General features: G+C 41.7%; 1 protein-coding gene across 1 annotated transcript in view; it reads left to right on the top strand.

Annotated features, from left to right (window-relative positions):
• The first annotated feature begins 13,473 nt into the window (after window positions 1-13,473).
• The window catches only part of LOC138594764 (zeta-sarcoglycan), a 179,532-nt gene continuing 170,112 nt past the window's right edge, over window positions 13,474-22,893 (top strand). Inside the window, exons 1-2 of the mRNA XM_069665980.1 lie at window positions 13,474-13,509; window positions 16,880-17,089. Of these exons, the coding sequence (XP_069522081.1) occupies window positions 13,474-13,509; window positions 16,880-17,089 (246 nt within the window). The remainder of the gene's footprint in view (window positions 13,510-16,879; window positions 17,090-22,893) is intronic.

The raw sequence follows: 22,893 nt of genomic DNA, 5'->3' as shown, positions 1-22,893 counted from the left end.
CTGCATATTGTTGCTATCTAGTGAAGATCAGGCTTTCAAATATGCAGTAGGGGTGGGACAAAATATTGATACTGCAACATATCGTCATCCTGGATGAATAGAATTGGCACTAGGCTGGCACCAAATATCGATATTTTAATCTACAAATATATGATGCTGTTAACAGATTTACCTGCGATTTTGACTCACACTACTTAATGACTCCTCGAGGTGTCACTTATGACACGAATGAGGGTAATGTGAATGGAAATTAATTGGTCGAGGAAGTCAATCAGATATCGTAATGTATCATTATGTGATTGTTGTGAGTCACCCTGCGATTCCCACCCCTAATATGCAGTTTTACAAATGTACAAGGATAAAGTGGTCCTTTCACGGTTGAATAAACTGCACTACTTCTTACTGCACTACTAAAAGGAACCATTCAAAGTCCCGAATGATTATCTGTAATATTTGTCACAAAGCAGATCCAACCACTGTAACTACACCACTGATATTGTGACCTCTCTCTTTATACTCTTAAATCTACTGAGACTCTCCTACTACCTTTTTTTTGTTGCATTCTTCATTAGTGGGATAATTGTTCATGCTTCATCGCAGTTCAATACCTTCCTCAGGCGTTGCTGCTTTATTACCTCTAAACTGTTGGCCTTGCAGGGTCAGATCATGTTGTAGATACACAGCGGGGGCACCTGCTGCGACCCCACCGCTGACACACAACACCTTGGCCATGTTCAGGGTCACACTGTGGGAGTGAAATGTTAAATCAAGGTGTGGGTTTGACTTTGTGTGTTTATGTCCCCGGGCACTTGTGAGCGCCTCTAATCTGTGTGTGTTTTGGTGCGAGATGATTGGCATCAGTGATAAATCACTTCCACCTCTCTCATCTACAAGTACCTCATTAGATTTGTCCTTTAACAGGCCAATCAAACAGCAGACTAATTAATAAATCATATCACCACGGTAACAGCGGGTACAGGTCACTGTTGCATGCTGGGAAAGAAGCATCTGGTTGTTGGTTTCTGTTTAAGAACATTTGTTTTAAGCCTAGGTGTCCTGATATCACATGAAGTGAAAGTACATTCATTGAAGCCACCAATGTTTGTACTTTAAAGCTTTGACAAAATTGTTATTGAAGCTGTATAAATAACAAATCCTTTCAAAGACATGCTACATGCTAACTGCTAATCAAATAAAGAGCACCGAGATAAGAGATTATAAGCTCATTTTTAAAGTAAAATAGCAAAGAGTGATTTAATGATTTTCCCTCTTCTTTACCATGAGGATTGGCTTCTTTTCCTTTTCTAAACCTTATTATCTTTAGGTATATGACCTGACAAACAAAACATTTGATGACATCACTTTGATATGGCGGCCAACAAGGGCAATCGCGCTGCATCGGCCCAAATGATTTACATTACAAGAAACGAGCTGCAAATACAGAAACGATGCAAAGTCAAAAACACACAAACTAAGAAAACACATGCGAAAGAAAAATGCTGCAAATTCACACATCACAACGGAAGTGCTCCAGGCCTGCAGGGGGCGCTCGGTGTAACAGGTTTATCATTGAAGGGAGAGAGAGGGGGACGAGACAATTCATTTATTAATCATCAGATCTTGTAACGTTAGACGCCGCTGAAGCAGAGTGCCTCTGTTGTCCGTGTATCATGAATAAGTAGCCCGTTTCTTCCAATGGAGAGCGTTTGGGCCATCGCAGCGCGATTGCTCTTTTCGGCCACCGTGCTTTGAACTCTCTAAAAACTGGAAACTGTGATGGGCAATTTCGTTGTTTTCTGGTGTAATATTGGCTAAACAGTTGCCAGATGAATGATTTATAAAAAAAGCTGCAGCTCTAAATGACACTGCAGTAAGTTACGGCATTGTTCAAAGAATAGAGAAAAAAAGTTGATGCAGCATTTAAGCTAAATGGCCAATTATTCCTCATTTTAAACATTGAACAGATAAATGTAATGAGGCCAAAGCCGAAGTTTACTAATGAAATATGATATAACACAAGCAGGCTTTTGAAAAGCTCGAGACTTTGATTCGGGCAGCTGCTGATGAGAGACATAACTGAACAGTAAAAAATCTGGCTTAGCTATAGCTCTACTTTATGGAGTTAATAAGTGCTTTGTGTGTTTTTAGCCAACTGATGCCAAACAAAAAAAAAAACAGTTTAATAGTTCAATCCTCTTACTCTGGATAATACCCACAGTCCTTTGCTCCCATATGAGCATGCTATAAAGTAGAAGGATGAGGTTATAATCTGTGTTCTAAACATTTAATACTGAGGTTGAATATTTACCTGAATGTTCCCAGCTCCTTTAAGGGGATTTAATTATTAATCATTTCATTTAGTTTTATGTTTGTCTTTATATCCAAAGGTGGTGGCACAGCACACAGGCTCCTCTCCACACTCGGTTTCTCCTGACCTCTGTTTGAGCTAATTTATTTCCGTCCATCTGGCCGGAGCCCCACGTCAGCTTTTAAACCAGCAAGTCAGCTCGGACCGCTTTGCTGATACACACACACACACACACACGCATACACACACAGCATCCCATGTAATGTGTGCATGTAGCAATAGAGTTTTTAGCAGTGCCATTCATCAGCATGTGTGTGTGTGTGTGTGTGTGTGTGTGTGTAGCACCCATGTCCTCCTAACCTGATGTACTATTTCCATTTCTACACCGTCAGTTTGTGGGATTCAGCGGAACGCAGAAAGCTTTAAGTCAGACTGGCTGAAAGCCAATACAGCGCCGGTGAGCAGGGTGTCCTTGAAGAAGACGAGGATTATATAGGATGCATATGTATAGTGTGTGGTGACACCTGTGTGCCACCATGTATGCAAAACACATAGACACGCATCCTCAAAGCTGCACAAAGCACACTGCTGTCCTTATAGTGCAAAGAAAGAGATGTGGTTAAGATCCATGTGGTTAAGTTCAGATGAGGGACTTACTGCGCTGCAAAAAAGTTTATTCGTGTTATTTTAACGTGCAGTTAAATGTTGCATTTTAGCACCAAGTATTTTGATTTTGTTTGGTACATTACTCTTCTGAGGGAGCTATTGCAACTTGCAAAGCATTCACTACGTCTGTGTTTGTTTTGTGGGCAAATTTTGAAGGTGGACTGGTCATTAATTTTTATTTGAACTGGCATTAAGATCTGATGAAAAGCCACGAAATTAAAATGAGATTGCAGGAGGCAGAGTGATAAAGAGAGGCGGAGAGAGAGAGAGAGATAGTGAATGGCCCCTTTTTTTAAAAGTGAATGTAGGATTCGAAAGATAAACAGTCAGATCAATCAGTTGAATCCACAGAGAACGAGTAAGTGCCAACAAAATGCAGGGAGTGAAAGGAACTCTTCTGCGATTGTACAAGCTTGAAGACAGATTTTGAGTTCATATGTTTGCTTAAAAATGAGGTGGCAATTGAGGCAGGGTATTTTCACTTCATACTTTTTTAACTCACACAAACAAAGACGACGACATGAAAGAGGAAAAGGCGTGAATAGCACGAGTCACGCTCTCAATTAGCTGCCTCTCTGTCATTAAACTCCACATCCTTGAGCACTTTTCCCTTTCTCTCTTTCATCCCCTCTTTGTCAGCCAGTCTCGGCTCGTTCCATTATGCCGCGCAGGGCTCAAGGGTTGATATACGATCGCTCTATAGAGGGACTTGGACATGAGTGACTGCTGGACATACATCACACACATCGCTCACACACGCACACACACACGCTCTTTGGTCAAAGCCATGAAAGGGAGATTTGAGAGGGGCTGCTGGGCTGACAACACCCAACTCAATTAGGATGGAAGTCAGAAAGGAATGTAAGAAGAGTGAATTATGGCGACAGAGATAGAAGGGTGGGCCGGGGGAGGGGGGGGGTTAAATGAGAGGAAGAGAGAGAGAGAGGTGTAAGTAATGTTAAAGACAGAGATAGGTGATGTACAGTGGGATGGAGGAGGCTTCCTGCTAATGCTTTAGCATAGATTGTGGTGAGTTATAGCCTCTGTCCAAGGAATATAGTATATAATATTAAGCCTTTTGGCCTCCATGGTGACAAATGAATGTATATAAAGATGGGTGATATGTTTCTGCCTCCTCTTGTTGTACAAAAATTAAGCCAAAATACATCTTTGGTTTCAGTTGTTGGAGCCGTGATGTTAATGTCCCGCCCATTTGCTAGCAAAAACGCACGTTTACTTTACCGGAGAAACCGCGAAAAACCCTCAGGTTGGCACGGTCAACAGCAGAACAGCTTCTTATGTTCCTGTGTGAAGTTTTCTCTTGCTGTTGCTCCTCTACTCTGCTACTTGTACAAAGATCGGCTGCAGGAGCCGTATTTGTCAACAGTGCTGTCAATCATGGCGTTGAGGTGGTGATACACCCATCGACTTTTACATCAACATCAACAGACAACGTCCATGTTCAACGTTGACTGTACACTTCTATATTGAAAAAGGTCTGGAAATGTCAGATAAGCAGCGACCTCTTGTGGTCAACACACAGAATAACATCACAAATGCTCCAATCGCAGCACAGATTTTGGGTCATGTGATCTCTCTGGCCTGAATTTTTTTCTGAACAATGGCGGCCATGTAAGCGCAGTGGACCAAGGAGAAGGAACAACTACTAATAAAACATTCTTCTGGAAAGTGAACGTGTGGACAACACTAAAAACACTTTTGAGATGATTTATTGCCGTGAAATTTGTCAGTGAGCAGATTTCCAGCTGAAGGGGGCGCTATAGCTAAAGAAGCGGCGGTTATTGTTTACTTCTGCCTGGCGTAGCATACTGCAAAATGAGTTTGAAAAGCTCCTCCATACTACATACTATCGCCGAACACAATATGCAGTATATAGTATACACGGCATTTCGAACACAGCCTTCGACTGTGACATAGAAGTGATCCACTCGTGTCTTTGCAATGACTTTATAAGAAGAAACTGTCTCTGTGGTCACTTTGAGCATCTTAATGCTGTCATGTCACTTTTTGAAATGATAGTGTGGCACTGACTCTGCTTTAAGAGGGCTTCATTTTTACAACTCGTAAAAAGTGGCTAAATGTGGGAAACATTTTGCAGTTAGAAGATACTTCCTGTAGAGATATAGACTTAAAATAAAGGGCGTAAAGACTGCAAGTGTTAAAGTAGTGGGCCGAATATCAGGTGTAGTCATGTATTCCGCCAGCACAGCTGAATATGAAGACATAACTTAACTTAGTTTTTTGTGTTTGGGGTTAAACTAAAAAACATTAAATGAACTCAACTTTTCTAGCACAAGTGATTATATTTAAAACTGGTGTTGGAAATGCACATTCCCAAAAGTGTACGCACAAAGATAGGGGGGAAATGAGTTATATATTTTGGGTGTGCTTGTGTTTTTGTTTGTGTGTGTGTGTGCTGGGGGGGGGGTGCTGATGATGGAGGAGGCTAGCTCACTGAGCAGGGTCATAAAGCCTGTGTGCTGATTCTGTCACCAGGAAAGATTTACTCACACTCTCTCTCTCTCTTTCACACACACACACAAGCATGTGACGCTCATACAGCAGGCGTCCATCACATCCTTCACAGCGCGCCTGCCCTTGGAAATGGTCTGTCTCCCCCCCCCTCTCTTTGTGGTTCCTCCCTGTTTTCCCTCTCTAAAGTGTCACAATCTCTCACACACACATTAACACACACAGCCGCTTGTTCTACCCCACTAAGAAGGAACACAGTTGGAGAGAGAAGTGTTACTTTCACGTCCTTTTTCTCAAAGTCACAGCGCTTATCTTTACTGTAACAAACCACACACACAAATTCCTCAGAGTAACTCCCGCTCTCACTCTCACTCTTCCGTCCTCTCTGCCGATCACGGCGTTCCCGCGCTGTGACCAAAGTATGACGTCCCTTGTTGAAACGCTGTCACCACATCAGTGGCTTTATTTACACAGAGATTTAGCAATGTGAAGGATTCTTCTGCGCACCTTTTGTTTAGTAATAGGCTTTCAATAGGAGAGTCAACTGTGTGTGACAGTGGAGATAAGAGTTGACATGTTTTTGTTGGTTGCATAACTTCGATATAAAGCCCTGAAGTTGGGGGATTTTCCGGGGAAACTTCCAACCAGGTTACATGTCCTGAATTTAATTATTCAAGATGTTTTATTTTAGTTCCTTCTGAGTCATTCCTCGTCTGTGTCGAACGTCACCTTTTCATTCGACGCACCACTGTTAATCAGAAGTTGCAGAGGTCCAACAGTGATAATGAATTAAACACTTCCCTTTCCCTGTTTACAACAATTGTAACTAATCAAACACTCACTATATAAGTACAAGCTTTTGATTGTTTAGTCAATCTAGAATTGACATTTTATTGTGAAATTGTACCAAATTTAAATATCTAATTCATGATTGACTCTTGAGCTTAATGTTGGGTAATTTGACGTGGTTCCGCCCTACACACCACGCCAGGAAACTGCCACACTCACTCATCAACCTTTGTAGTGAGTTTCAAAGAGCCGTAAAAACAAAACAACAAAAAAAAGCAGGCAGCCAAACCAGCAAACTCTCTCTCCGTGACGTTTTCCATCCATCCCGTCAGGAGGAGGAAAAACCCGAGCCTAAGCCTGTTGTTGTTGTTGGCGGTGTCGAACAGTGGCGGCTCCTTGATTGACAGATACCGACTCAGCTGGAGGCAGTGCGCCAAGGAGAAGGAGAGGCGGGGAGGGGAGGCTGAGGAAAAGAAGTCAACGATATCGGAAGAACGAGGACACGGCTGAAACAGAATCCAAGGGAAGAGAGGAGAGGGAGAGAGAAGCCGCTAACACCAGGGAGGTTTCACATCTATTTGAGGCAAACTGAACAGCAGTGTTAATTTGCAGATCTTACTTGCAAAGCTCAATACATAATAACAAGCAAACTGACACTGTGAGATTACATGGGGCTGTGTGGTTGCTGTGCAAAAATAACACTGCCATTGTGTTGCTTTAGGCGTATATGTGATTTGCAGAGGTGGCGAGTAGCAAAAATCAAATAATAGAGTTTAAGGTACTTTACTTCAGCATCAATGTGGGCTGCCTTCCGATCATAATGTCTGATCTCTACCCAAATGAAGGGGACTATTCCTGTGAGTATCGCAGATAAGTGATGTAACACGAAGAGATGGTGGAAAAGATATATCAAGACAAAGAGGACAATGAGGACGGCCGGAGAGAAATAGCAATGGTGGATGCAATGTCTGTTACCTCCAGGAAGTGAATCAAAGGAGCACATATGATGACATAGGAGCTGTCTCTGAGCCGCCAGACATTCCCAATTCAGCTGATTAGCACATTAAAGCAAAGTTAATGTTCATTATTTTTAGTATATTGTTGTTCTTTTTTTATTCTGTTTGAAGTTAGAATATGAAGTTAAATATGCCAAAAGGTTCAGTCAGCTTTGCACCGAAACAGCCAGCAGAAATGGGTTACGTTTTAATTAAATACAAAAAGTACAATTATCTTTTTCGTCAGTTAGAGACTTAAATTAGCACTTTAGCAATTAACATAGCTGCTGTAAAACACAAGAGTGACCATCTAATAACTTTATTTACAGGTTTTAGATGTGGTTTTAGCACTTGAGAGCCCCTTGCAGCCTAGCCGAGCTGTCCATGGTGCTGAAATACTGCTGTGAGCCAGCACAGGCGATGTTTTAGCGCAAATAACTGTAAAAAAGATGCTTGAGAAAACTTAATACAAGCAATACAAATATGTTATTTATATAATTAATTTTACTATGTTTATTTTACTTGTTGCACTATTATCTCCTTATTTTACTCCTACAGAACCGATTATCAATACACCACCATACCACCCTCTAACTGGCTGTATTGACTCTATGTTGGTTACAGCAATAGAAAGAGATACTCGTATAAAATATCATTATGAACGTTCGACAGTAGAAATGTCATGGCGTGTCAGGGTGAATAGGCTTTGAGTGTGTGAGAAAACCGCTGAGTCCTTCCCGGCGACAAATGAACAAGAGAGAAGCATGATGAATGTCAGGCCTCCTTAACTAGAATTCATAGCCGCAGCCCGTACAGGTACTGTGGCTGCGAGTCCAGCCATCAGTCTCACTTTGTTTCTTGCTAGCATTACAAAACTGTCATTCCTTAATCATCTACAGGCGGGTGACAGAAGATCCTGCACTACAGACTGTGTAAACTCAGACTGGGACGCTGTAGGTGTAATGATGTTATTTTGAAAGACAGGCAGAAGAAAAAGCTCCCGTAAATCCTTTCAAATATGGAAGACAAAAGTCTGCTTTTTAATACAATTATCATTTTGAAAACCTGGATTGGCTTGCAAGAAAAAGCCTTCCCTGCTTAGCTCTACCTATGCAATGAAACAAAATGAAGTCTAAAACGCTGCTCTATTGTCCAGCTATTAAGTTGTTTGCTAAAGTTGTCCATCTGATAGTAGGTATCAGAATGTAGTTGCCAAGATGCACTTTGGTCTGTTGTTGGAAAGTGGCGAAGAAAGCACTCTTCAACCATCAATCTTAACCAATTTGAACATCTAAACACTTAGAAAGCGTTTTATCCCCTTACCTTCCTACTGAGGTAAATATCTGTGTTTGGCAACTGACCAGGCTGGGGGCACCCATGTAGGCAGTCCACCTGCCAATCAAACACCAACCCCTTTCCTTTAGCTGCTTTCTCACTTCTTTTCATACTGTACCACTTTCTCATCTGGCCTCTCTCAATTCCCTCCCCATTTTCATCATTCACTAATTAGTCTCATGGGTCCTGAAAAAAAAAAACGGAAGACATCATTGGATGGAGATAAATCTAGACAGAGACAAATGAGAACAACTTGTCACTCTGGAGCCTCTATAAATAGAGACGGTAGTAGAAAGCAGCCGCTTTAGCGCCGGAGCAGAGTTTCCGACAAACAGGAAGACGTGCTGATGAAGGAAGCTGAAAAACATCGGAGCAGCTTGTTCTTCTTTCAAACAGCTTAAAACTACTCGTGTTTTATGGTGCCAAGGCCTGATGGCATAATCAGTGAAGGTAGGGTTGGATGGATGGGTGTAAATTGGTTCAGTCTGCCTCTGACAAACAGTGGGAAAGGTTTCCCCTACAAAGTAGTGCTTCACTCGCTTACTTAAAGCATAAAAGGCGGTGGGTTGGAAGTGTTTTTGAGGATTACTGGATCGCACAAGGACACTTTAATCTGCTGTTTCCAGAAGTTGGAGATTATATTTAATTTAAAATACAATACATAATAATACTTCAGACTTATTACAGATTCTTGATGTCCAATATTAGTAGATATATATTTGGAAAAGGCGTCCTTGTGCATGACCTTTCCTTTAACTACAACATCACATTCCTGTACTTTCTTTACTCTTATCCTTCTCTTTACTGCTGCTACCCCTCTGTCCTCTGTGTCTGTCTATCTCAGGTTGTTTATATGGCGGCAGCTGTTGTGCTGTTGTGTTTTTGGCTTAGTTATGTTTGCGTGTGTGTGTGTGTGTGAGAGAGGGATGGAGAGGGAGCAGGAGTTGTCCCTTTTAAGTCTTCTCTTTTTACACTAGGCCTGCAGCACAACCTCGTAAATCTGTTGGAATAGTCAACGCCTCACTGCACAAAAGCCCTGTTTATGTGTGTGCGTGTGTGTGTGTGTGTACGGTTTGTTTGCCTTTGTCCCTGTGTGTGTTTGCTCTTGCATGTAGCAGCAGCGCGATTTTGTCCATCTATACATGTGTTTGCTTGTTAATTCTGTGGATTTTTGTTTCTGCATGTGTTCTCTGGTTTCTCGGACCAAGTGTGTGTGTGTGTGTGCGCGCACGTTTGTGTTTGTGTATAAGCGTGTGTGATCCATCCACTGGCTGAACACCTGAGTGCCCACAGTGACAGAGAGGAATGACAGGCTGTCCAAACCAACAACCTACGGCCAACAGCGAGTGCTCCCAGTTCGCTTTGCTTAGTGTTTTATCCCTCAGCTCAAACACAGTCACTGACTCACATGAAAAACAAATGCACATGCGTGAAACACTGACAGTGTGTAGCACGTGCACCTATTTGACATGAAATCCCTTGTTGAGTTTCCTGTTACACATACGCACACCTGTGTTTCGACTGCTTCTGTTTGTGTATCTTAACATTTATTTGAACCAAAGAACGTACTATCTTGAAAAACATACATTTAAAAAAGCATTTTTCTAATTATGATTATCTACATAATCCCTTACTAAGAAAATAAAATGGAAATCATGCCTATTAGGAAAGGTTAATCAGGTCATTAAAGGGATATCTTTTGTTATCGAGTGGCTCTTAATTGTCCTTTTATCTGAGATACTGACTGGATGATATCATCTCTTCTGATTGAAAAGCAAAGGAAATGTGGCGCCGGTTCACCTCGGTCAGGAGAGCAGGTGCTACATTTACAGAAGCGCATCGTCCGCGGGCTCGACTCGCGGCTCTCTGATGCATGTCTACCCAACTCTGTCATCCCCGTGTCTTCTGTCAGTCTGCAGCTGTCCTGTCCAATAAGGGCAAAGGCCAAAAATAGAATCTAAATAATAAGAAATAAACAACGAATATATGGTTGCATTCATACTGCATGCTTTCTTGCTCAATTTGGGGCTCCTATCAGATTTTTTGGGGTCACTGTTCATATCTATTTCAGGATGCGACCCAGGTCAGATATCAATGTGAACAGAAAATTATTTTAAAAAGACACTCATTCGGAAACAACAACAAGAGACGTCACATCCGCTGATTCGTTTTCCGTAAAGCATGGATGTCTTTCAGGCGATGGGACTTTGCATGTGCATAAGTAAGCGACATCTTCATCAGAGATGGGCGAAACAGAGCTGCAAATTTACCTTGAAATATTTTCAAACACACTTCGGTTGCAGTACGAACCTTCTAGTTCTGATTGGATCGAGGCTATTTCACCATCTCTCCGCTGCTGTGTGTCGTTGTCCTCCATGGTCAAGCATTAAAAGGAAAGGAAGGAAAGGTCTTCTTCTTCTTCTTTAGAATCACTCCGGGAAACGTGCATATTACCAAGGCAACGTGCACCAATCCCGATTTGAGTTGAATTTAAAAAATGCGGAATCATGCAACTTTTTGCTGTTCACACTGATTTGAAAAAATGTCACAAAGAGGGAAAAAAACGGGGACACTTTTCACTGCAGAATGAACGCAGCCTATGTTCGTAAAGTCAAACACAAATGAGACATGCACAAATGATGAAGAAAAACACACAATATATCCCCTGGATTGGTCCCTCAGATTGCTGTACACAATAAAGGACTGCTATGTTAATGTTAATAATGTTTGTGATGTCATATTTACAAAAGTCATTGTGTTTATCTTTGCTCCATTTCACAGAACAAGTAGAAGAACAGTAGATGCCAAGAAATAGAGGAAATAAATTCATTTGAAGAGCAGAGAAACATCGTTGATCTCAAAGAAATATTTCAACAGAATGACATTCAGGCAAAGAATGCAGGGAGAAGAAAAAAGGCCTGAGATTTATTAAGCTGCTGTATTTTACATCCACATTTTTCCTATCAGTTAAAAAGCACCAGCTCTCATTACTCTAAAAAGGAGCAACACTGCTACTTTATTCATAAGCAGTACCTACACATTCATGACATAACCTTTTCCTATAATCTTCCTGAAAAAAAAGGATTAAAAGAAGCAGTATTGAATATTGATGCATAGCTCTGGCTTCTTTCACCTTAAATCTGCAAATCTCATGTCCACCCTTAAAAAACGCACACTGATTGATCTCTAACAGTCACCTATGTATAGTACATCCTCTCCTCGGGAGCTTTGCTTTCAAGCAGCAGATAGACAGAGAAGCAGAGAGAGAGAGAGTGAATGTCAAGGCCATCAGAAGCGGAGCAATATTGAAGCGGTGGTATTGATTGAGTATAAGCAGATGAGAGCTGAGCCGGGCCGTGTGATGCAGCCTGACAGATACATCGGATCGCCCTCAGCACTTCGCATACGGCAGCAGCGCCAATCAGGCCTGCACGCATACTAATTGCACTTTGATACGCGTTTCAGATATGAAATAAAATCTTGAGCTGCGCTGACTTTCTGTCCACACATCCATCCGTCCATCCCGCCATTCATTAACCAGTCATGCATGCGCGCCAAATCCATCCATATCCAGCCATCTGTCAATTTATGAAGCGTTCACATACATTATCAGGCCGCACACGTGTGTGTGTGTGCTCGCAACCTTCACATCCAACATGGAAAAGCACTCATTTATGGAGAGGATTACACTGAAATGTCGCTTACTGGACATGTGGAGCTTCACTTAAATTCACAACAGGAAACGGCTTCAAGAAGGTGTCAGACATTTCAAATGAAGATTTGCACTGAAAGATGTATTTTTATCCTTTATAAGAATAATATCCTGAGTCACATTGCCCCCAGCCTGAACCAAGCCGTAATCTCTCATCTACGACAAAGAACCCGAGTGACATGTCATCTGAGAGTACATTTGCGATTGCCTTTTAGCAATAATGAATCTAGAAAGTCTCCTTTTATTCGAAAGATGAAAGACAACTTCAAGTCATATCTCCTGCCTTTTCATTTCCTGTTATTAGCTCGTAAGCTCTTGAATATATGTTGTTTATTCAGAGCATCATTTGTCGGATGGGTTACAGGGATCAGTCACTTGAACGCACCGCGATCATATCATATATTCCTGTCCTTATTTCCTCTCATGTCTCCTTTATATTTGATGTGTTCTTTTTCATATCCTTTCATCGTCTCGCCGTCTGACGCTCGAGATAAAGAGAAGAGCTTTGGTCGGCTGAACTGGGCCTAAATGGTTTCAGAGGCTTTTTGTACATTTATTTGCAAAGTAATGAGCAAATAATTGATGTTGTTATTTGGTATTTTTTCATTATCTTATGATCTTCCTATAAGTTAACCACCCTCTACATGGACCACCACATGGTGACGTGGCTCTAGAAGCTCTCGTTTTTATGGCTGTCAAGACATTATAATGTTAATAAAGTTAGGTCATGCTGTGCGGGGCCGCCAGGCTTTGGTGCACCATGGGATTGATTGATGACTCTGTTGTCAGTTCAATCTAAGAAATGCATTTGAAGAGGGAGGGAGGGAGAGTGTCGGACAGAAAGAGGGAGGGAGGAAGAGGGGGAGAACTAAATGGATTGGTTAAGACCAGAAAGAGGATAGAAAAAGAGAGAGGAAAGCAGGAGTAGAAAGAGACGTATGAAGACAATACTGAAGAAAGGGCATTAAGGAAGAAGGAAAGGATAGAACTAAGGAAGGGATAGAGAAAGAAGAGAACTGTGTGAAAAAGTATGACAAATACGACTCTTGAAATTGGGGAACTATAGGGGAAGAGAAAATAGTATTTTCTCCCTCCGACGCTGAGTTGGATTGATAACCATGCATGGCAGTGAGTGAAATGAGACACACACCACAAATACACACACGTGAAAATGAATGAGTCAATCTCGGAGCCTAAGTGAGGATGTTTACGTCAAATCACTGATTGATTAGAGGGATAATAAGTGGGATTTTTCCTTGCGTTTCGTCAACAACACATTCAAACTGGGCCCCTCCTCCTGGGTTCTTCATAACCAGAAGCTCACTCTCACTCTCTCGTGCGAGAACACGCCCACCCCGTCGAGCTAACACGGACAGCATCACGGTTACCTTTGCGCTATCATGCCAACCACCAGTTTTCTGTGCGCTAGCATACTTACCGCCGGCTAGCTTGTCCTACCTGGTTTGCACACACACTTACTAACACACATGTATCGAGGCCCATAAGTGATGATTTATATTATATTATATTTGTAAAAGTCTTTATTTTATTTTTCTAGGAAAATCCTTATTATACCTTTAAGTAACTGAAAACACAAAAAGGTGACCACACAAAATCAAAGTAATAATAAATGACGTAATTAGACAAAAGGGTTGTGTTTTATTCGTCTGATTGGTTCATTTGCTGGTTTAAATTCCTGCCCTTGAGAAACACACACACAGTCGTACAATGTGTGTGCACCTATTGATTCACGCTGTTGATACATGCAGAAAAGAAATGATTAGCATTCCAGGGCTAAGCAGAGTGGCAAACATAGCAGCACACAGGTACACACACACACACACACACGCACTCCTCTATTGATTCGGCGTTGACGCTGAATACTGAGATAAAATGATCAGCAGCCCATTCTCATGCCCTATTCCACAGCAATGCTCCGCTATTGATTCATATGCATTGTACCTGCAGAGATTGAACAGATGCACCTCAGCACATGGAGCAGATGAACCAGCTGAGATCACTGCAGGATGTTTTCTTCTCTTTGAAAAGGGGAACCATCATTAATCCATTAGCCCACTCGACAAACATTAAGCCCCCCCACTTGGCATGAATGCGTCTCATATCCAGCCTGTGCCTTGATGTGAATTAGCTGGACTGCATTCAGATCAAATATGAAACGAATGTTTGCCAAAGCAGCAGATTGTGATAGATTTTTATACATCACATCATTTTATCACCTGCTTTAAAACGGACTTTACATTCTGTTCCACGTTTTCTTTACAGATACACTGCTCTGCTGAGGTTTTAATCATCGTTACACATCGTTACTCATTACACTTATCCTACGGCAGTGGTTCAGTGGAAGAGTGTGGCGGTTTGATCCCAAGCTCCCTCAGTCAAAGTGTCCTTTGGCAAGACACTTGCCAAAGGACACTCCAGATTGGAAATTGGCACTTTGCAGAGCAGCCTCTGCAATTAGTGTGTAAATGTGTGTGTGAAAGGGTGATTGTGACATGTAGTGTAAAAGCACTTTGAGTGGTCTGAAGACTTTGAACGGTGCTATATAAGTGCAGTCCATTTACTGTTTACAAAGTTCAGCCAAGTGTGTTTCTGTGCACTTCAGGATATGTGATGTTATTGGCTCTTCAATGACTCTTGGATGCATATCCGCCAGAATTTGATGTGTTCCAAAATGGCTCCTTGAGTATAAAAGTAAACATGCCACTATGTTAGATCATCTTACACTGCAGGACTGGTCAAACTGGTGCTGATTATTGTAGGATTTTTCCATTGACTGTATATGTAGATGGAGGATGCATCTGCATCTGCTTCCATTGTACAAAATTGAACCCAACATAGCCTACCCTCCATGACGAGCCAGAGCTGCACAGTAGAGATCGATGGAAGATAGCTACTTCTACTAACCAAAACACACTTAACTTAAAAACCAGCAAAGATCTTGCACATCGGTGTACATAACAGCAGATAAGCTTCTTGTGTTGGTCTGAGGTTAGCGTTCACAGGTATGGAAACTTCAATGACTGTAGTGATTGTTCTAGTGTCGCCGTTCCTCCTCCACTCTGCTAATCCGGAACAGATTGGCTGCAGGAGCCGACAGAGCTGTCAATCATCCTTTTTACAGCATCAAATAACTAATTAAAACTAAACATGTCAGAAAAATGAACACTTGGATGTAAATCAGCATGATAAGAACTAACTATAACGACAGAAACCATGTTTGAGAAAAATGTATTTGGCGTGTATTTTGATTTTATAGTCTGACCCATGTCCCATCTGTTAACACGGAGGAGGCGGGCTTTATGACCTATACTGCAGCCAGTCAGCAGGGGGCGCTAGAGATGCTTTGGCTTCACTTTTAGGGAGCTGTCATGTCGTCCATCTTTTTATACAGTCTGTGGAGTTTTTTCATATAGAAAGTTGGTGTAGATTGAAGGTGTTAATGCATGGATAACTTAGGAAAAGACCTTTGCCTTTGCTATTTTGTGCACCCATATGTAGTCTCATATTACAGTTTGATATCTACTTCTGAGAGTTCGGCTGAATATAAAACAAAAGTTGAACAGGCCAAGTCTGCATTCCCTTTATTTCTGCCTGCGCAGCAAAAGTCAGCGTTTTTGTTTCCCATCAACCTTTGTTGGTATCATCATGTGAGACGTTATGGAGAAAAAGCATCGCAGGCGGGGGAAGAAAAACCAAGTCAGTGAGGTGTTAAGGTCATGCAGCCTCAGCAAATAAAGACATAATGTGTGTGTGTGAGAAAGAGAGACTGATAAAGAGAGAGAAAGAGGTGCAGAAGGGAGATAGGAAGTGAATTAAGGAGAGAGTGAGAAGTTGAGGTAGAGAGAGCAAGGTAATGACTGAGAGATGGACGGAGATAGCGGTGCCTTGCAGCCAGTGTCCATATCTCCTGCCACCAATGACTCCTCCTGCTGCACTACAACTAATGGACTCTGTCCTCCTCGGCCGTCTTATCTACCTCCTCTTTCTCTCTCTCCACCCTTTCTATCTCTCACTACTCGATGCCGTTCTATCTCCCCACTTCACGGCCGCTCCATCTCTTTTTTATCGCTTTGGTCCCTCTTTTACCCCCCCCTACCCTTCCCTGTCTTTCTCTCTCCTTTTCTTTGCTGTTGTGTTCTTTCTCTTTATTTTCAGCTGTTTTATACTGTTTCCATCCTTCCAACAACCGTGACCAAACTCCTAAAAGTTCATCCTCTCCTCTCTCTGTGCCTTATCTTATCTCTGCATTGCATGGATGGAAAAACGGAAGAATAAAAATGCTGTTTCTCTCTTCATTCTCTCCTTCCATTCTTACCTTTGGGGTTTGATGAAAAAGGACGAAAATATATGGTGAGAAAAACGTTCGGAGGATAAAACTATGGGAGTAACTTCACTGACAAATGGTGCCAATTTTAGTGACTCCAACTTTTATGTTCGGATTTAATTAAGCGTACATTTCAGTTAAGTTATTCCCTCAAATTTAGTGCGCAGTATAAGTAGAGAAATGTCCGATAAAAATGAGCGATTTTTAAAACATTCTCCCTTCCGTGTCCCTTTCAGATGACGCAGGAGCAGTACATCCTCGCGGCGCAGCCCAACCCGCTCCACCAGCGGGCGCAGTCGGTGTGCGGCGCGCAGGTTTACCCGGCGGTGGGGATCTACGGCTGGAGGAAGAGATGCTTGTACTTCTTCATCCTCCTCCTCCTCGTCACCATGATCGTCAACCTGGCGCTGACCATCTGGATCCTCAAAGTCATGAACTTCACTCCGGTAAGAGTGCGTGTGCATGTGTGTGTGTGTGTGTGTGGGCGTCATTAAAACGCCAAGGTGTTATATGGTGTGGCGTTTATGTTGGCGTTTAAATGAGACAGCTGTAATATGGGGTTTAAAAGGTTTGCTGTAATGTAGCGCGACATGGGAGGGATGATAAAATCAACAGAGGTTCAACAGGAATGTGTGTGAGTGTTTAAACACTTACATGTGCACACGTGTGTATAAATTAGTTACACCAATATACCGATATATATAAAGTGGATGCTTTCTTTAATAAGAAATGATCTCATCCAATTAACTAGAGTTGTGACATGTTGAAATGTGTATTTATTTGAATATTTAAGCAGTAAAATCCACAAATTAGAAATAAAGTGATTTTATTTCTTTGTTTATTTTTTGTTATTCCCATATATTAGTTTTTGTTAAGCAATTGAAGACCATAGTTCTGCAGAAATAACATTGATATTTCTAATGCTTACAAATGTTTACATTGTATTGTAAGAGACACAATGTGGACTTGAATTACAATATGAGATTTCTCTAAGTTTCTTTGTACCCAGGGTCGTGAGGGTTACTTTAAAAATGTATTCCCATCCAGTTACTGTAGTAAAAATGTAATCAGTAACCTAATCCAAGTATTACAAGTTTAAAGTAACGGATTACTTTCAGTTACTTTTGGATTACTTCAACACTAAATCTGCAAATAAAGACGAGAGAAAAGAAATTTCAATACTTCGGTAATGTGTGATTGCCCATTTAAATTAATAGAGGTAATTATGCGCATTTAACTCAAACTTCAAGTAAACTGCCATAAACTTATCCCAGTCTGGGGCTTGTGTTTTTACCCGCGCCATCCCAGCCGTAGCCATCGCCACAGTCACAAACTAATTTTTAGTAGTAGTAGAAGACGACAGGTTAGCGGGTGGTCTTACCTGTAAATGTTCTGTTGAGTCCTTGGATAATGACAGCGATTTCACAGCTGGAAGGCATAACTTGCTCCCATTTCCACCAAGTGAGAGTATTTTTTTCACCATGGTAACCACAGACTGTTAATGGCAACTTTGAGGAGTGGTGTTGTGAGTCTTGTGTGTCGTATAGTGTCGTAACGTGTGCACGCAGGTGCAGGGTATTATCAGAGACGGTCAGACGGACGGTTTAGAAATGGACGCCAGATGTTATAGAGCATCTTTGTAATCCTGCTTATAATCCCCATTTTTAATAAATGTATCTGTAATCTAATTACCTCTTTTTTTCTTTAACAGAATACAGTTGCCTTATTCTTCTATCCTAATTATTTAACGCCGTTACTTGTATTCCGTTACTCCCCGAGCCTGTTTGTACCACAAGGCGTTACTCTGTGTTCACACTGTCAGACCACCTCCCTCTGACACTTTGTGTACCATAGTCTTTTTGTCCCACTGCCTCGTATAGCCCGTGCACCATCTCCAGCGCTCTTCAAAACCAGGAAATCAGCTGAATCCGTCCAAACATTCCAACCTTTCAATGCTGACATGTTTTTTTTATGCTCCACTTTGCTCTTACTTTGAGATTTTAACTTGTCCCTTACTTTATATTATGTTTTGTTATTGCTGTTGACGTCCACGCTGAACCTCCTTTCCCTCTGCTTTGAAAGCAGCTTTTTGGAGAGCACTTTGAAACACAGGGGAGTTTGTGCTTTTAAGATGCCAAATAAGAACATTTGAGCTGACTGACAGGAAAAAGGAAGAGCTAGTGAAGCAGGAACAATACTGAAAAGGTCTTTGTTTTGATCTGTAAAAAAGGTTCATTTACAAGATGAAAACTAGCCAAAAATAGCAACAGAAGTGGCTTTTTCTTCATACGATATGTTTATGTATAACTAGTTAACGCCTGCCTGTATATGCATCCATACATCTCATTTCATCCTACTCTTTCAGGGCATGTCATTAAGGGGTTACAGCGCCCCTACATCTCATATCCCACATACCCTCAGGGTTCAGAGAGCTACTCTGTGATAGTATATATGCAAATGTGGCAAAATTTGACCCTGCAAACCTCTGGCAAAGCCTTCCCACATCACGCCTTATGTTTCAATAAGTGACTCCAGAATATAAGAGAGGTGGTGGGGGGGAAGAGGCAGCAAAGTATGCCTGAGGGCAGGCAGCCAGCGCTGAGCATGAAAGATATTTCATAGGCCCATATACTGATGAGTGGAAAACACAGACCGCATGAGAGACAGGAGGAGCTTTAACCACAAGGAGGGAGTTCAAAAGAAGATAACAGTGTAAGAACTGATGAATAAAACATGAATTATTTTTGTTCTTCTGAAAATGTTATTATTCTGATTTGGTATAATACATGAAACAATAATAATAAGGCGCATGTATTTTTCATGATAGACACATCTGGATTATATGTCCGTTGTATGAATTGCTTTGGTGAGTTGAGTTTGTGCTAAATACTGTATGAAGAACTTCTGAATCGCTAAAAGGTGAAGGAATAATTTAATTTAGGTTTTAAGCAGGAATGTAACTATCAGCACTTCTGTCTCCTATGCATTATATTCATATCTAACAAGTCTAGTTGCTGGCGTCCATCATTAAAGGTATAACCTCGAAGATTTCTGTTTCGTTCTCTTTGGCGGCACCTATGGTGATAAATGGTAATTGCGGGAGCACACTTCTCACATATCCAGACGTCCACGGTTTGCTCCGGTTGGCTCTCTTGATTTTCCCCGCTGAAGGTCGCTTTCCTTTTTAGACTGTTTGCCCTCATCTGAGCGTCAAATTTGTTTCTTTTTCTTTGTATTTTCACTTATTTTTGAAGTTGTATCTGTAGTCATCGATCTTTTCTTTTTTTGTTCAGCCATAGTAGATTACTGTTTACTCGCAACACTTGCAGAGACCAGAAAAGCAGCCGCTTGGCTCCGCCTACCCTCTCTGGCAGACCAACCACTGCTGGCTGATGGAAAACGCGTCACTAACTGGGCGCCGCTTGTGATTTTTTCCACGAATGTTGCCACAGGGGCCGAGGGTGGGAGTTGAACCCGGGGTCACTGCGTCGAGGACTGAGCCTCTGTACATGGGCCGCGAGAGCCAAAACGGCGCCATCCCCAACATTTTTTTGCTGCTGCAAACAAGTTGAATAATCGCATATTTTCTATTTAAGTTGCAATGAAAGGCGTGACAGGAAAGACACATACGTTAAAGAAATATTAAATCCTACAGATGTAAAAAAAAAAAAGTACTCTTGTGTTGGCAATATAAAGGAGCGTATTGTAGAAGACGCTATAAAATCACGCTGATGCACTCGACCTCGGGACCACTTTTCCTTCAGACTTTAAAATGAGCTTGAAATACATCTTACAGGTTACTGTCCTGTGTATTATTCTGCGACAGCATCCTTTCACCAACCCTGCTATAGAGAACCTGTCTGAGTGTTGAGGGTCAACAGTTAAGAAATAATACACAAAAAAAAGGCTGTTTTATATAAAGGAAGAGGTCGGGGATGATGGGTTGAAGAAGAGGTGAGAATAGAAAAGAACAAGGGAGAGGGTTGATAGGGCTGACTGAGTGTCTGTCTACACCTGGTTTAAATATGGTCTCTGAACATTCACGCTCAGCTTCTCCCTCCTGTCGTTTGCTTCTGGAGTCCTTGAGAGGTGTCTTTCTCTCTGCCCATTGGAGGAGAAGGCAGTGGATGATGACATTTCAGAGACTGGAGTCTCTGGAGTTTCTACGCGAGAGCTGAAGAATTCATCAAGATACAATCACATGAAGTGTTTTCCTACACAGTCAAACTTCTAGGAAGCTGTGTCACTGAGTTACTTCCTTTAATGATAAGGTGTTTAATGTGGATAAGAACCATAATGTCCATTATATTTATAAATATGGACAATGAATCCCATGAGATCCAAATATATACATTTTAAACAAACTATAAGTGGTCATTTAGGCTTGAATTAATCAACTAACTGAAAAACCAACTAAAATAATGTATTTTTGTTGAACTGTTGACCCCACTTTGACCTCACCATGGCCTCTGCGCTTCTGAGACTAGCATACAGCACGTCTCATGTGGCGAGCTTCATCAAAAATCCCACATAGCAACAGTACTTAGCATTTCAAAGAATGTTTACAGCTTTGTTCGACTGCATTAAGCTGACAAATGGAGCTGAAAAAAAGAAACTAAAGAAAACATCACAAGAGTGAGGATAGTGGCGCACCCGAATATGCTGCCGTTTCCACCAGAGGTATGATGGTGAAGGTCGAGTGATGTGCATGTGCTCGTAATCAATCAGCAAGTTTTGGGAATACTTTTTTTGTCTGAGGATCTACTGGAAATGTTTATTATTGTATCTGTGAGATAAGAACTGTGAGACGTCTGCTTGGACAGAATTAGCTCCTTAGTTAGTTCCCTGAATGGAAGGGGCATGCATGAAAGAACCTATAATTGTCCAATTTCAGCAGCAATATAGTGAATAAAATTAAACTTTTGAATAACACAAAGACAAAGAAACATGAGCTGTGTCCCAATTCAGGGTTGCATCCTTTGAAGGTCCGACTGCATTTGCGTCCCATTTCCAGATGCGGTCGAACCAATGCGTCCTTCTTTCCCCTGGCCACGAAGCAAAAACAAAAGAGGCCTTGAAACAAATTATGTTTAAAATAATAGGTTAAGTTACATGATGTTAGTTGTGATAGCTAGTTAGCCCGCTAGCTACCTGTTGCTAGGCGACAGGAGCATCATTTGGTGACGCAAGGGTAAGGGCGGGAACAGCTGGTGACGAAATCCTCCGCAGACCAGGCCGTCGCATTCCAGTTCGGCCTTAGTGGTCTACACAGCCGCGTAGACCGGGTCCTTTGAAGGATGCAGCCCCCGAAATTGAGACTGAAAGTAGTTTTGTCACAACAGGAAATAGTTTGGGAACCATTGTTTTATAGAATGTGCAATGCTTACTTTTAGCGAGCTAACTTAGCTAACTTTTAGAGACAGTCCATAGCATCCATACACAAATACAAAAAGGCAGGCTGTCACTTCCTGTGTCTCTCAAGTCTCTTTGCTCTCAGCACATGCTCCACATTTTCATGTCATTTGCTTTTTTTTCATCTTTGCATAACATTTGTTTTCCGCAGCAATCAACCCAAGTGCTAATGTTTCATCTGAGGTGCACAGCAGGACATTTGCATGAAGTTAATTTTTCTCTGTGTACTGTTGTTGCTCTGTTTGTTGCCACTTTGCACTGTCACACCTCTTATGCTGGGCCTCTGTGGGCAGCAGGAAACATCTAGCTGTCTAGTCTGCGTGTCTGCAGCTACATCAACATATTTTACCACTACACAAGGCTTACCGCGATTATCAGCTCGGCTTGAAGGGAAGCAAACATTCAAAATAAAATCTCAGACACATACAAACACACAATTATCTTTTCTCTTCCTCATCATCTATCATTTCCAATCCGGCCATAGGGGGTTGCTTCCTCTCTGGCGCGGTGATTGTCATTTCCAGCGTCGCCATTCAAATCACGTCTGAGCGGCAGCGGCATAATGAAGGCCTTTCTCAAACTTTTTGTTTTGTTTGGAGTTGCCAGATGCGATTCTCATTGTGATGGTGTGGGGAGAAAAAGAGATTTGTCTTTGAAGAGACAGCTTTGGCAGTAAATTGCAGAGGAGGGACCTGTGGGGAATAGGAGTTTACATGTGTGTGTGTGTGAGAGAGAGTGTAGGTGTTTGTGCCAGCAATTATTCAGCAATTGTTCATGCTGATGTGTGTGTGTGTGTGTGCCTTTCCATGCTTGGGTGTGTCTATACCACGGTTGTGTT

The sequence above is a fragment of the Semicossyphus pulcher genome, unplaced genomic scaffold, assembly GCF_022749685.1.
Source record: "Semicossyphus pulcher isolate SPU_LCO1_2020_fin unplaced genomic scaffold, fSemPul1.0.p SCAF_17, whole genome shotgun sequence".
Taxonomy (NCBI): Eukaryota; Metazoa; Chordata; class Actinopteri; order Labriformes; family Labridae; genus Semicossyphus; species Semicossyphus pulcher.
The sequence above is the reverse complement of the archived record's forward strand: the minus strand, read 5'-3'. Positions and strand labels throughout refer to the sequence as shown.